General features: G+C 31.9%; 1 protein-coding gene across 1 annotated transcript; it reads right to left on the reverse strand.

Moving 5' to 3' along the window:
• Positions 1 to 4,688: 4,688 nt before the first annotated feature.
• On the reverse strand, positions 4,689 to 7,798 carry LOC145157908 (putative serine/threonine-protein kinase PBL18). The gene is made up of 6 exons (XM_079076885.1): positions 7,455 to 7,798; positions 6,911 to 7,236; positions 6,676 to 6,811; positions 6,388 to 6,524; positions 6,157 to 6,280; positions 4,689 to 5,303 (listed from the first exon to the last, which is right to left on the reverse strand). The coding sequence occupies exons 1-6, from the start codon at positions 7,513 to 7,515 to the stop codon at positions 4,906 to 4,908; spliced, it is 1,182 nt and encodes a 393-aa protein (XP_078933011.1). The 5' UTR covers positions 7,516 to 7,798; the 3' UTR covers positions 4,689 to 4,905.
• Positions 7,799 to 16,652: the final 8,854 nt, after the last annotated feature.

Here is a 16,652-nt window from a genome sequence, read left to right on the forward strand (position 1 = left end):
GTATTCAAGGTAGGATTGCAATAACTACTGACTGTTGATTGTAAAACACGATGGAATTCTACGTATTTAATGCTTTCCACGGCTTTGAAATACAAGAAGGTGTTTATCGGTTACAACAACGTGAGCCCCAATATAAGAATGTGCCTGATGAGAAAGAGTGGGCTTTGGCAAGTGAGCTTTGTGATAGACTAAAAATCTTTTATAACGTCACAAAATTATTTTCGGGAACAAAATATCCAACAACCAACATTTTTCCCCAAAATATGTGAAATAAAGATTGCTCTAAAGAAATGGGATACCTCTAGTTTCATTGAAATAAGCGAAATGTCCGAAAATATGATTACAAAGTTTGATGAGTATTGGAAAGAAAGTCACGGGGTGTTGGCTATGGCGACGATATTGGATCCAATGTTTAAGATGAAGCTCCTAGAGTATTTTTTTTCTTCCTATTATCTATGGAGTAGATAATGCAAAAGATGAAATTCAGAAAGTGCGTAAAATTTGTGAAGATATATATCTGCGATATGAGTCAAGTGTTATGAGTCAAGCAAGTAATGATGATATTACTAGTAAGCCCACTTCTAGTCGAGATGCAGCTCCCGCAAGTGACATGGACTCATTAAATGCTTTCTTTTCATGGAATTCTTCTACTAGTGAAGTTTTTGTAAAAAATGAATTAGAAAGGTACTTAGAGGAAGGCACTTTACCCCACATTCATGAGTTTGATGTGTTAGGTTGGTGGAAGTTAAATGAGGTTAAGTATCCTACATTGTCTTTGATTACAAAAGACATATTAGCCATTCCTATTTCCACTGTTGCTTCAGAGTCTTCTTTTTCTACAAGTGGTAAAATCGTTGGTCCACATAGGAGTAGACTTCTTCCGTCAACAATTGAAGTTATCATATGCACTCAAAATTAGCTATGGGCGGGTAAAAAAGGTATGTATGAATTTGCTTGAACCATTGTTTTCAATTCATTTTAATATATTATGCTTATTATCTTTATTTATTTTTTCTTTGTTAGGTTATGTTATTGATGGTGATGATGTACATTTAGATGAAGACGACGAGGGACTTGAGGTAAGATTGTTCAATTTGTCGTTTTGTATTGAATAAACTAATATAATAATTTATTTTATTATTATTTTTGTTATTTATTTAGGGAGGATATTCGAATGACAGTGAATGAAGAGTTGAAGGAAATTAATGGATACTGAAGATGTAGTGAATTTGTGTTTTATATTTGTAATTTTGGATTTGTCGTATTTTGCATTTGTAATGTTGGATTTGTCTTCATAAGATTGTTGGATTTGTCTTCGTAAGATTGTAAGATTGTTGGAATTGTTGGATTTTTAATTTTTTAGTTTCTAAAAGATTATGTTTTAAGCTTTTAAATTTATTAAAAATAGTATTTTTGCCAAAAACAAAGAAGTTTTTTAGCAAAAAAATCCAATTTTAAGTCGGGGAACCGTGTGAACGGGGGCGGGAGGATATTCGAATGACAGTGAATGAAGAGTTGAAGGAAATTAATGGATACTAAAGATGTAGTGAATTTGTGTTTTATATTTGTAATTTTGGATTTGTCGTATTTTGCATTTGTAATGTTGGATTTGTCTTCATAAGATTGTTGGATTTGTCTTCGTAAGATTGTTGGAATTGTTGGATTTTTAATTTTTTAGTTTCTAAAAGATTATGTTTTAAGCTTTTAAATTTATTAAAAATAGTATTTTTGCCAAAAACAAAGCAGTTTTTTAGCAAAAAAATCCAATTTTAAGTCGGGGAACCGTGCGAACGGGGGCGGGACCGGGGGTGATGTAGGTAACCGGGGGCTGTGTAAACGGGGGATCCGGGGGCGGGTTCAACAACTAATTTCGGGGGCGGGGGCGGGGGCACCTATTTCCGCACCCGTTTTCCCTCGTTGAGATCCCTAACTATGAGGAATGTCTGAGTTAAAAAAATAAAAAAAATAAAAAAATAAAAAGACTTAGGAACCAAACATGTTAATTACCTCAAATCACAAAAACCATCTAAGTATTTTACTCTAAAAAATATGATGAAGTTTGTGATATTTATTTAAAATATAATGATTTTTTGTGTAATATGATCACATCATAAAAATAATGAAAATTCTAATACTACATCTAATTCTTCTAACACATATGAATTCATGATGATAAAAAGATAATACAAGTGTAAATTTCAATTAATTTGGGTTGGTTTATAACATTTCCATGAATTTCAATACAATGGAAAGGATACGTGAGTTTTTGGATGATAGCATATATTAGAAAGATAAACCAATAGCTTATGTGGTATTAGGATTAGTCTTTTATATATATATATATATATATATATATATATATATATATATATATATATATATATATATATATATATATATATATATATATAAAACTACTATATATGTGTACGCGCAAAAATAAAACTATATAGTTAATTTTTTTTTTTTTTTTTTTGCATATACCTGTTGAATATAACAAGACATTAACTATTAAATAATAAGTCTTACACTAAGTTGATATATATATATATATATATATATATATATATATATATATATATATATATAATTATTTTGAACCATATTATGAAATATATATTTATCGGAATCATATCATTCAATAGTGACCAGCGGTTTGCGTCTAAAATCTAAATAAAACTACAAATTATTTTCCATTTAGTATTACAATTTAGCGTTATGATTGATTGATTTAGAAATTACTTATCTATTGATTTTTTTTTAATTTTGATCATGGTTAATTGATATATGAACCATTGTCTGTAAATTAGCGCAATATAATTTTTTTTTTCTGTTAACTAATTAAAAACCATTTATTTAGTTATTTGATAAAAAACGAATCATAATCAAAAGTTGTTTTTTATATTTTTTGTTTAATTTGACTTGGTCTATTTATAATATTTAAACATTTTTAACTATTTTGAAAATAATATATGAATATATATTTTTAATTTATTTTCTCCTCTAAGGGAGGAGGGAGTCATTCCCTCCCAACCCACTGAACCCACTGCAATATCACTTTTTCTCTTTTATTTTTCTTCATCCTTTCGAACCCACAACGGACGGAAATCCTATCTTTTTGAACCCACTCAACCCACTCAATTAAAAAAAATACAAAACAATCAAATGTAAAATCTTAATTAGCAATAGAGTTATTGGCGGTACCACTCCCGCTTCAACGAGTGGGTTGATTGGTTTCACTAACACACTTCATCATCTCTCTACTTTCTCTTTCTTATTTTCTCTTGTACCATGTGTTTTAAAACTTGTACCTTAGTTGTTTTGTATTTTTTTTAATTGAGTTGGTTGAGTGAGTTCAAAAAGATAGGATTTTCGTGTGTTGTGGGTTCGAAAAGATGAAGAAAAATAAAAGAGAAAAATTGATGTGACAGTTGGTTCGGTGGGTTGGGAGGGTACGACTCCCTCCTCTCTAAGGATCACAGTTGATAAACTAAGATTAAGGGAAAGATAGATGGTAAAGAGATACGAGACAAGAGATAACAACGATGGCAAGAATGGAAGCTTTGAGGTCTCCGGTCTTCCCTTCCGGTGAATGCTCCGGCAACAGAAGGAGGGGGCAGCGATGAGGCTGCTGCCCAATTATTTTCGCATGAAGTTTTCAGTCAAAAAAAGCGACACGAAAGAGACGTGATATGTTTAATTGTTATTTCCAGTTTTTGACGAGTCACAACAGAAAGAAATATCTCAGCCTTGTTAATCCATAGGTGGTGTGTGTATGGAATATAGCCTCATGACGTGGTTCCTTTTGTCAGTCAAGGTAAGACTTTTGTTCATTAGATTACAATATTTGCTGAAATTGGTGACGGATTCTATCTTTTTGTAAAGTGTGAGAGAAAGATCAAAGATTAAAGACTTTTCTTCATTAGTTTACAATATATGTTTTCGCTTATTTGACCCAAAAGGTTTCAAAAAGTGAAAACTCAATTTTGTATCAGGCTAGTTAACAATCCGATTTAAGATGTAAAAGAAGTCATTGATTAAGGTCTTAATTAGTGATTGAAATGGTACAGGTTAACAATCCGATTTAAGATGTAGTGATCCCGCTTTTGTTCAATTTTGCATTACATGCTTTTTTTTGTAGGTTGTGTGCTTCTTCCGATGTCTACAACATGTAAATATTGTTGATCATATGGTTGCATATTACATTTCTTGTGCCTATGTGTGCTTCTTCCAAACTGTCATCCAACGAAGAAGAAGACCTAAAAGACTGCCTTTAGACTTTTACATGGAACAAATGTATCAATCTTACCATAGTTAAGTATATGATTGAGCAATGATAAGCTACAAGACAAACAAACATCCAAACCATTTACTAACTTGTATTATACCAAAATGATTGTTCGAATTACCTTTTCGGTAGATCGAAAGAAACGGATTCGAAATTTCAAAGATCCAAGAATACTATTTCTTGGTTTGATGGCAACTCCTGAAAAGATTAATCTTTCACACAAATTGCTCTGATCAAATTAAATATCCATTTGGATCTTTGAATAAAATATTAAATGTTTAAAAAATATGTCGGGAAATTATGTAATATACATAAATTTATTTCGATAACTGGATTAATTCACGAGTAATTTAATCAATCAAACATATCAAATAATCGAAAGCAAACAACAGTTTGATGATGAACTCATGAACAAGGACCTTGTTTATTAAAACGACTTGCTTCAACCACTTAATAATGACCGAGGACCTCGTTTTCACTTGCTATCTACAATCACTTCTACATCACGCACTAAAAGTTGCACATCATGCATAAAAAGTCGTACACCACGCAATAAACTTTCTACCTATCATACATATATCTACCAACTTTCTAACAAACAAAAAAACTACACCATTCTATCTTGAGTTCATAGCTCCACTCATCTCCTTAAAACCCCCTAACTTTCCTTCTTCCCTACAAGGGGAAACCCTAACAACCTCCTTTTGAACATTTTGAATCTTTTGTAATGAAGCAAGAACTTCAGCCATAGGTGGTCTAAACCTATGATCATTATGAAGACACTTTGATGCGAGTGCAGCCACGGCTTGTGCACCCTTTTTTGAGTATTGACCACCTAACCGTGTGTCCATGATTCTTAGGACCCGTTTGGTGTCACTTAGAAACGGTTTCACCCATTCGACTAATGTCTCTTCGACTCCACCCGCTCTTTCTTCAGCTATGGCTCGTCTTCCTGATAGTAGTTCTAATAAAACCACACCACAACTGTACACGTCGTTTTTTTGAGTCAAGTGCCCTAAAAACAATTAAATCCCTATTAGGAAACTTGTGAGGAGGATTAAATGAACTTGTATTTTTTTTTTCAATGAATTTTTATTGTAAGATAAAATACGGAAAAAACACCTTTCATCATTTTATTTATTTAGCCGGTGGTTAAATCGTTATACTATTTTTTATTATTTAAAGAAACTTGTTCCCAGGTTTTTAATATTAGGGCTAAATACAGAAAAACACATCATTTTTATCGATTTAGCAACAAAAATATATTCTTTAATCGATTTAGCCATTGAAATGTTTTCCTTTATCGATTAGCCACTAGACCTTTTTTTTTTTTTTGATGTAGCTACTGAACTTACTTTTTAATATCGATTGAATTTGAGCCACAACATTATTGTTTTAAAAATCACAAAAAAAATAAAAAATAAAATCAGAAATTAAAATGATGAAATGTTTTCCATAAAATAATGAATTTTCTTTTTGTTTTTTCTGTATTTCAGCTTTGATATCAAGGCAAAATACATAAAAACAAAAATATATTTTCACATTTTTACAGATTTAGCAGCTGAACTATTATTTTTATTGATTTACCCACTGAACTATTGTTATAACAATCACAAAACAATAATAATATTCCGTGGATAAATCAATAAAGTGGTTAAGGTACGTTTGCTAATACAACTAATCTGTGTTTCATCTTTGTTTTAACCGAGAAACAAAATATAGCTTTTAAAACGATAAAAAAAAGTGTACAAAGATTTAATCACTATAAAAAATAGACAAGTGCATAAAACAATAAAATAATGAAAATATGTTGTGTTTTTATACTATTCATCTTTTATTATATACGCAATCCAATGAATCAAACATACCTGTTGCAATATATTCAGGTGCAGCATAACCATTTGTTCCAACAACCCTAGTTGAAACATGTGTGTTGTCACCTACAGGACCATTCCTAGCTAAACCAAAATCAGAAAGCTTCGCATTGAACTCCTAAAAATTCAACAACAAAAAATCATTAGTAAACACATAGATAATGTAAAATATCTTCACCTTTCTAAATTAAAACAAAATCTAGATAAATTTTTTTTGAATAATACCGTATCTAGGAGTATGTTAGAAGCCTTGAGATCTCGATAAATGATACACGGTTCTTTACTATGCAAAAAAGCTAACCCTTCTGCTACATCAATGGCAATCCGCATCCGTGTGGCCCACGGCATCGGTTGCACACTTTCTGAAAAGAAAGCGTACAGTAATTTCAATAATTTGTATTGAAATTTTGTAACAATTTGTGGGTCCTAACTGTTTTTTTTTTTTTTATATTATGAACCCACAAAATAATAATTAAGACAAGCTTTTTAAAAGCGATTAAAAGTGGGACTCACTTTTAAACAAGTGGTTATCTAAGCATCCTTTAGGCATGTACTCATACACAAGAAGCCGGTTTTCACATTCTTCACAATACCCAATGAGTTTGACCAGATTTTTATGATGAAGCCTTCCCATATATTCAAGCTCAGTCTGCAAATCAACAAAATAAAACAAAATTCGTTGTATAAGTTTGACTTCTTGATAAAAGACAAAAAAAAAAGCACTGAAATTTGAAAGATTATCACTTACAAGCCATTCCCGGTGACCTTGCCGACTATCAGCCTTGAGTATTTTCACAGCCACCACTAATCCGGTGCCAGGTTTGGCCGGAGCAAAGGTGGTCTCGTCGATCCACCCTTTAAAAACTTGACCAAAACCGCCCTCACCCAGAAGGCTATCTGGTCGGAAGTTTTTGGTGGCGGTTTTCAGATCATGCAAGCTAAAGGCTTTGAGATTAATGGGGACAGGAAGATTTTCGTGTCTGGGTGTTTTTGAACCTTTGTTGAAGGTGACTGTTTTTGTCTGATTCTTGGAATCTTTTGAGCTGGATTTTACCTTGTTATTGATCATATCGTCTACAATAAATAAGCTACAAGTTAGAAAAATCAAAATTGAGAAATCTCGGAATCACACGAACTTAAAAATAATGGAATTCGTAATTGAAACGGAGATATTAGAACTGAGAAAGCTCGGAATCACACAATTAAAAACCCTAATTGCGATTATCAAGTGGAATCACAATCAAAGCATTAAGCGGAAGAAGAAAGAGTATTACTACTGTAATTTTACATACCAAGAAATTGACCAGAAGACGCATGAGCAACATTGGCTGGCTTTCCGACACAAATACCCATTTGAGAATTGAGAGTGGTGGTGTTCTGCAAATTGAAATTGGGGGTGGTCAAGGAAAGAAGAGATGGAATGGATTAATATATTGATGGCGTATGAGGAGTGGGGTTGATAATTCTGGTCTGCTGTTTGAATTTATTTTAGTCAAGGGTAAGAAATTGGCATCATCATGTGATACTGATTGATATATGGAACCTTCATGCGAAACCCAAACAGTGAATAGTAAACCCGAAGAGGAAACCCGTTTTGTTTTGGATGATGAAATCTGGCTTTTGATTTTTCTAAAGCGTATACTTTTGAGTCTTTGACCTTCGAGAGTAATAAAGGCCTGGTCAGTTGGGTCAGAACTCGGATTTATACTTGTAGGGAATCATTAAGGCCGGAGGCTAGCCATGCTCGCCCCGAACTCGCTAAGAAGGCAATTTTTTTTTCTTTTTTTTTTCAAAATAAAAATAACACAACCACTCCCTACCTTTTTGTTATTACTCTCTTCATCCTACATGGCTAAAAAAAAATCCTATATAGCAACATGCTAAAGATGTTATCACTCTCTTCAGCCTAAGGCCGTGAGAAATGGTGTAGGCATTGTAGAATGCCACCTACTCCCAAATTAACATCCACATCAGCCAAATTTTTCCAAAAGGAGAGAGACTCGTTAAGGTTGTGTCAAGTTTCACAGAAAACCTCGACAAACCGATATGAAGGGGAGGTGTTCCGCTCATTGTCGAGCTCCATATCACCCTCTACCTCATTCTTGTCAAGTCCTTCTTTTCATTCCCTACATCCAAAGGTTGGATGGTCTGGGATGGATGAAATGGTTCGATACAAACCCATACACCAGCCAAAGTATTTGCATGCAGAGAAAACAACTCCTTCTCGGTAGCTCCTCCATTTCTCTCTCTCACCAAGCCCCTTCTTATTTTCTTTCCAACTCGGTAAAACCCATTTGGAGTTGAGGTGGAGTCCGACACCAACTCCCTTTAGCCCAAGCAATAGTTAATTTATGGGAAATGAAATTTTTTTTTATGATTTTATTATTTTATTTGAAAGGGTTTGCTTTTTTTTATTTACTTAAGATAGATATTTACGATAAATATATATAAATGAAAGCATTTTTATTTCAAATATGTATTTAAAAGGATTAATTACTTATAAGGGTAATAGACTATCACTTTTATTCATGTTTAGTTACTTTTTTATATATTATTTACCATTGAATTTGTTTTATGTGTTAAAAAAAATACATTTATTATTGGTTACGGAAGGTTTCCCATGACTTTGTCATCTCTACTATAACATATGTACTTTTATTAAACCAAAATTATCATTGTGGTTGTATAAATATCATGACCGGAAGTCATATCTAACAATCTGGTTCTATAAAAACCTTTACAATTTTATAAGATTTTATAACTCATTGGTGTTACCAAACATAAACTTTATACACAAACTGCATACACACAAATTTCATCCTAACAGTTGGCCTAAGATCCCCTCGGGGAGTCTTTTATTACATTTCTTGTAGGAAATCATCTAACACAAATTTCATCCTAACAGTTGGCCTAAGATCCACTCGGGGAGTCTTTTATTACATTTCTTGTAGGAAATCATCTAACAGGTGTTCTCGTAGGAAACTAATAACAAAGTTCATGAATGAATTATATAATAATACTCTCGTAAGAATATTGTGGTAAGATTCTCATATTTAATATTCTCATAGGAATCAAATATCCATATCTCCGTAGGATTCACAAATTTAGTATTTCTCGTAGGAATCATATATTCAGTATTTCCCGTAGGAATCACATATTCAGTATTTTTCGTAGGAATCAAATATTCAGTAATTTCCGAGTAATTTCCGCAGGAATCACATAATCATTGTTCCCATAGGAACCATGTAATCATTGTTCCCGTAGGTACCTTTAAACAATATTCACGTAGAAACATTATACCGAATTTTCTCTTTCCTCGGGTAAAAGCCACCCCTCAAATGCATGAACCACATATATAGGCTAGTGAAGTCGCGTCGCGTCAACCCCTTGGTCGTGTCACGACCTATGTATCTCCCCAAATTCCACCGCGTGTATTCTTGTTAGAACACGCGTCTTGCCACTCTAACAAGCCTTCGTGTAGTGAATCCAACTTCTTGTCGTGTCACAAATTTTTTCACCTATTCACTGACACGTGTCATGATCTGGTGACACATGTTTATCATATCAACACGTTGACGTGTCGGGACATAACCTTGTTGCATCGCGACTTTCAGTTTTTCTGTTTTCTTTCATTTTCTCAAATATACTATATCCAAAACAAGTTCTTCACACCGAATAAGGTATAGTCAAGTAATCAAAATTTCAGTCATTACAATTCACTTCCCCTTAAAAAGATTCCATCCTCTGAATCACCTCTTTACATGTTTCACAGTTTAAGTCTATGTATGAACATTCAAAACCTAGTTCACTTAAACTATGACTCTGATACCACCTGTAACCCTCGTATTGTAACTCTCGTACTTTATTAAACCAAAATTAACATTGTGGTTATATAAAGATCATAACCCGAAGTCATATCTCACAATTTGGTTTTACAAAATTACCATACATAATTTGCATACACAAGGATTTCATCCCCACAGTTGGCCTAATATACCATTAGGGAGTCTTTTATTATATTTCCCATGGGAAATCATTTAAGGAAACCTGTAACAAATTTCACGAAGGAACTATATAACAATATTCTCGTAAGAACATTGCAGTAAGATTCTCATATTTAATATTCTCATGGGAATCAAATATCCATATCTTCGTAGGATTTAGATATTTAGTATTTCCCTTACGAATCATATATTTACTATTTCCCGTAGAAATCACATATTCAATATTTCACATAAGAATCACAAATTCAGTCTTTGATTACCTTGATATAAGTTTTGTGTAGTGGATGATCTTTCTATTTGCATGAACTTGATTACCTAGTGGTTTATGGTCCTTAAATTGCTAGAGCTAGGGTTGGATAAATCTTAGATCTTAAAGTTAATAACTTTAACCGTGTTAGAGAGCATAATTGATCCATAATTTGTGCTTGGTTGCCTGACTTGATCATACGAAAGTAACTATTAGATTTATCGTTCATAGCCAAATTCATCTTTATACCAATTTCGTGTTTACTTGTGTTTGATCATAACATAGTAAGTCATAAATTGGTAACAACTAGGAATTTGATCATGATAACTAGTTACATCTTAATTTGATAACCAACAATAGTAATTTAATAAGAAATCAACCATATGGAAAATGGGGGATTCGGATCTAACAAAAGTACTCTTTAATACTGCATTCAATTCGTTTTCTTTGCTTTATTTAATAATGATATGTGGTAGTTGTATGATTTAAGTTCTTCTGATATTGCAAAATCAGTAAAACCCTCATTTTAAGTTTGTTTCTTAGTTTAACTTTTAGTAATTGTCTTATTAATTAAATTTCATTCCCTGTGTTCGCCACCCGACTTACCTAAATTATTCTATAATCCGACTAGGTACACTGCCTATAGGCTAGACCTATCAATGGGGCGGTTTAGAGCGAATCACCCTTGATCCAAACCCATTTAAAAAAATAAAAACATGACCCGCTCCGCTCCAATAACCCTCAGGGTCTTGATTAGTCGAATCCATACCCGTATCCACCGAATCAATGAATACCCGACCCATTAACCCGACCCTTTTATAATATTAAATTTTCATAATTTTTATGTGTTCCACAAAGTAATATTTCTCAAAAAGATAAAATGTCTACTTAAACAAGATGTACATTAATTTATACTCAAAGTCCAATACAATAAAAATCACATTTTACTTAGACATCAAGTTGTATATTTTGTTGCCATATATATATATATATATATATATATATATATATATATATATATATATATATATATATATATATATATATATATATATAAAAGTGGGGCGGGTCATAAGTGGAGCGGACCGACAATGATCCATACCCGACCCATTTAGTAAAAGGGTAAACGAGTACGGATCTTAAACGGGTAAACGAATCAAAAATTAAAATCCAAATCCGTTAAATTCTTATGGGTTTGGAGCGAATCAGGGTCAAAACCCGCCCCATTGACATGTCTACTATAGGCTATAGGTGCATAAATTAGTTAAGTTAGTTAGGTTTATAAATTTAAAAGTTGATAGGTATATTTTTATGCACATATTTATAAAATAAATACAAAAGTAATTCATGAATTTTCTAATTATAAGGACGAGGAGAAAAATCCACTGTTGGAACGATTTAAATCATGAACGACGAGTCTTGTAAGGCTAAGCGGAGTGGCACTCGTTATGGAACTCGCCAGGCTCGCCAACCATGCTAGAACACCACCTCCTTGCTCTCGTTAGGGGGGGTCGCTACCGGAGACACACCAACAGTTTGACGAAAAGAGAGAGAATGCCTTGGACGATTTTGATTGGGTGCAGTGTGTTTGACCAAATTGCTTCCTTCTTGACTCAATTTAATTGTTGAAACACGATGTGAAGCTCGAAAATCGAAAATGGGAGAGTCTCGCTGCAATCAGTTGCTCTGGGAGGAAGAAAACACGAAAATCTGAATTGACCAAAAATGGACCTCCAAAAATCCCAGACTTACACATCACACCCCCCATCTTAATCCCTCTCACAAACCAAGTTTCTAAAATTACTAAAAGGACCCTGCACTTATATATTTATTGGTTGTGGTTTTAAAAAATAAAATTTGTTTAATATTTGTGAACAAAAAAATGTTTGTATATTAAAATAAAGTGATTTAATTAAATTAAAAAAAAATCAAAAAATAAAATTAAATAGAGTGCTAAAAGTGTTGTCACTCTCTATCAAATATTAAGATTAGGTGCTACATGGTAAAAAATAATATGACACTCAAAAATCTAGCGTTGCAAGGTGTTAGGAGTGTTACCACTCCCCTTAGCCTAAGAGTTGATTGATGCTTTGTAATGCTTCAACATATGTTTGTCACCTCCGACGCCACAAAGCCAAATAAAAATAAATAAATAGAAAATTGACAAAATGACATAATCTGAGTAGGAAAAAATAAAATTAAAATGACCAGTTTATCATGGTTTAACGATCAAATGGTATCAAAGTAAATAATCAACCATGATAGATTTTGAAATTATGAGAAATAGCTTTTTGTAATTTATTTTTTAAATATAAAGACCAAACGTGCTAACATACGAAACTATTATGGCAAAATTGTAAATGCCAAAATTATTATGGCAAAAGTATAAAAAATAAAAGTATATGTTGTGGCAAAAATGTAAGTATAGTGGTAAAAGTATAAAAAAGAAAAGTATATATTATGATAAAAGTGTAAAAAAAATATGATGACAAAATTAAGAAGTCTATAAATTTTACTATTGCTAAAAATTTTTGGTTTAATACATAGTATAATTATATAATAACCGTGGGTGTGTTCGACACGATGTGTTTGAAGGCGTTTGAGAGTTTCTAACTTCTAACTTTTATTAGTGTTTGACAAAACGTTTCGTTTTGAATAAGTAGCATTTAACAAAACGTTAGAAGGTACCCGCTTCCTGCTATTTTTGACGAACACGCCAATAATACAGGATAATTTATTTATTTCAATCATTTTGGGTCTAGTTCTTTGTGGAATAGATTTTTAGTGGAAAATATCGAATACAAATCGTTAAATGGTGTTTCAGAAATTTGGATTTGGATAATGGGGACATTTAATTGTTGAATTATATAACGTATGAAGGATCTAGAAAAAACAAATTAAAAGTCGATAAAAAGTTCTACAACCAAAAAACTCAATTTGATTTAAGTTTAAGATTTTTATGACATCAAATGAAAGAAGTCAAAACAAATTTTTGAAAAAACAGAGTTTCTATGAAAGTCTTTTTTCCAACAACCAAAACGTTACGATAACTCTAGAGCTCTCAAACGATCATCATAGATATAACCTCCAAAGTCGAAATTTTCAATGCAGTCAATATCCGATCATCCATCCAAAGCAAAAAAGTCATGCATCAAGGAAATGCAATATTTTGCAATGATTATATTATGAAATAAGTGACATCTTTTACACAATCAAAAAATAATCAGTTTTGTCAAATAAAATTATGGATTTATATTTTTTTGAGCATCTCCAATGGTAAATTTATGATATGCTTTAAAATTGTTGTTATACCATCATTTCATTAACTTTAACATTTATTTACATGACTTATCTAATGGCTAACTTTTTACAGTAGCTTTTATAAGTTTAATTATTTTATATATATCTAGCTAAATTTTTTTATAAAATTATGTTCATCATTTTACAAACACACATTATATCTTAATAACTATTATCATTAAGTATTAACATTTAAATAATTAAAAATATTACAATATATTGTTTCTACAAGGAATATATTACGTTATATTTATCAAAATAAAAATGTTGTATAGTCCACTAGTCGTTATAAAAGTTATATTTTATAAATAAAATGTGATTAAATGTTTAATATAAATAATTAATTAGTAAAAAATAATAAATATCTAGTTTATAATAAATATTTAAAATTAAAATAAAATACGATTAAAAGGATAAATGGTTAGACATTGCAAACCATAAAAAATATATTGAATATATATATATATATATATATATATATATATATATATATATATATATATATATATATATATTGTTAAATGTGACTCAAGCATTTGGATCATGTTTATGGATGTCACACCCCTGAACCAGACGGCGGAATCGTCTGGGGGCTTGTGTGTGACTTAATTTGTAATATCATCACAATTGTATATAATTGAAACAAGACAACATCATCATCATGCATATCAAATACAACCAGTATTGTTCACATCAAGTACATTGTCTTAGATTACATATTCCAAAATATTAATTGTACGATGATTGACATTACACAAAAATAAATCCCTACACTTGAAAGTTTCACCTGCTTAACGGTTACCTGAGAATACAAGTTATTTTGAAAACGGTCAACATATATAATGTTGATGAGTTCATAAGCATGATTGAATGAAAGATTTTGTATTGTTTGTAAAACCCATAAAATTCAATATTTTCTGTATGTAGTCTGTAAAATGATGTAATAGTCTAGTATAAATGCATGTGTGAATTTTGTTGTAAAATATGTATGAATAGGAAATCCAGATAATTTTTTGTATTATTTCTGTTGTAAGTAGAAGGTAATTGAATAATAGTGTTTTCCCAGAAAATCCGATATTTTCTTATTATATACGTATTGTGGTCTTAAAACCCTAAGACCATGTATCGATATATGTATGACTTGTATGGACGTGATTGATGCTCTGATTTCCGTAATGTTATGATGATAATGATCTTTATGTGGGTCGTTATAACCATGCTTGATAATGACTATTTCGCTTGTCGTGGCATTTTCCAAACACCGGTTTGATAAAGAATGAGGTTGTCACCCTAGACTGGCCTAGTCTAACTGTAGCGAACAGCTCAGGTGTGAGGGAGTCACCCCCGTATAGATCTATACACAAATTCTCGCTCTCCCTCCAGGAGACTCTGGTTATATCTACAGGCTACGATCATACACTCAGTGGTGTCAACCGACATGTCTTACTAGATCCCAATTGATAATGTATAATTATTCGAATTTCCCGATACAAGATGTATATGAATTTAGATTCTTACACATACCAATTTAGAATTTATATGAATAGACAAAGCCCAACCAACATGGAAAAGGGGACAACTGTGGTCCATTAGGCATGTAAGTTATTTCCAGGCGTGTTAAGTATGCAAAAGGACACTTTAAGGCCCATTAAGCATATAATGCATAGTCCAGGCCCAATCAGCATGTAAATGGGCCACCAAGGCCCAATAAACATGTAAAAGATGATTTCAGCCCATTAAGCATGTAATTAGGTCACTAAGGCACAATAGCATGTAAAGAATGAATTGGACCCAACAAACATGAAATTGAACCACGAAGGCCCAATAAGCATGTATAGTAGTTATTAGGCCCAATAAACATGTAATCATTGTATTATGTTCCTTTTCGTTACGTCATCTTTATTTGAGTTTAAATATTTATCAAAAAGACATAAAACGCTTAATTGTTGTGTTATAATGGGAATTTTTAGTCCATTAAGTTATAACTTTACAATTTGGGCTTATTTTCAACAAAATTGACTCTTTAGGTCCCTTATGACCTAAATAAAACATTTAAGGACTTATTTCACCTAAAATGACATTTTTGGTCCTTTTTGATAAAAATTACATTTTAGCCCACTAAATTATGAAACTTTGTGTTTTCGGCCCAATTATAAAATAATTTACAATTTCGGTCCAAAAATACATTCATTGACATTTTCATCCCTTTTTCCATAATAAATGACATTTCCAGCCCTTACTTTGCAAAAATTACATTTTCAGCCCAAATTCCGTAAATTTTACATTTTTTGGCCCAATTTAGAAATAAGTGTCATTTTTAACCCTTAAACCGTGAGTTTTTCATTTTAGGCTCAAGTTTACATATAATGACATTTTTGGTCCACCAAATTCAATATTTTTCACTTTGGGCCCAAGAAAGCCGTAAAGCCCATTTAAAGGCCCATTATGCAAAACTTTTCATTTATGGCCCCTTTAATATCAAAATAACATAAAAGTTCATTTTTGAAATATAATGACTCTTTTTGTCCTCATGAAAACCGTGCATGTCATAAAAAGTCCCAACATTTTTGTTTGTTTCACAAATATAGTCCTTAAACATGGTTTATTGTAGTTTTATTCAACAAGCATGCATGTTTAACATTTTCACCCATAAAGAGTGTTGTTTTAAGTATTTTAGTTAACAAGCTCAACCATTTTTACCATAGTTTTCGAGATCTAGAATATTTAACCATATTTTCACAATAAACACACACATAACATGCACAATACTTAGATCTATCACATAGTACTTGTATTCTCCCCCAAAAACATATGAAAACCGAAAACAAGGGGGTATGAACTCACCTTGCTTGTTTGTTCTCGGTTTGGTGAAGAAAAGAGAGAGGTTTCGGCTCTAGCAAGCTTTCCTTGAGTAGATCTCGAGCTTATGAGGTTTCTAA

This window comes from Lactuca virosa, chromosome 1 (assembly GCF_052849685.1).
Source record: "Lactuca virosa cultivar CGN04683 chromosome 1, Lactuca_virosa_CGN04683_v6, whole genome shotgun sequence".
Classification (NCBI taxonomy): Eukaryota; Viridiplantae; Streptophyta; class Magnoliopsida; order Asterales; family Asteraceae; genus Lactuca; species Lactuca virosa.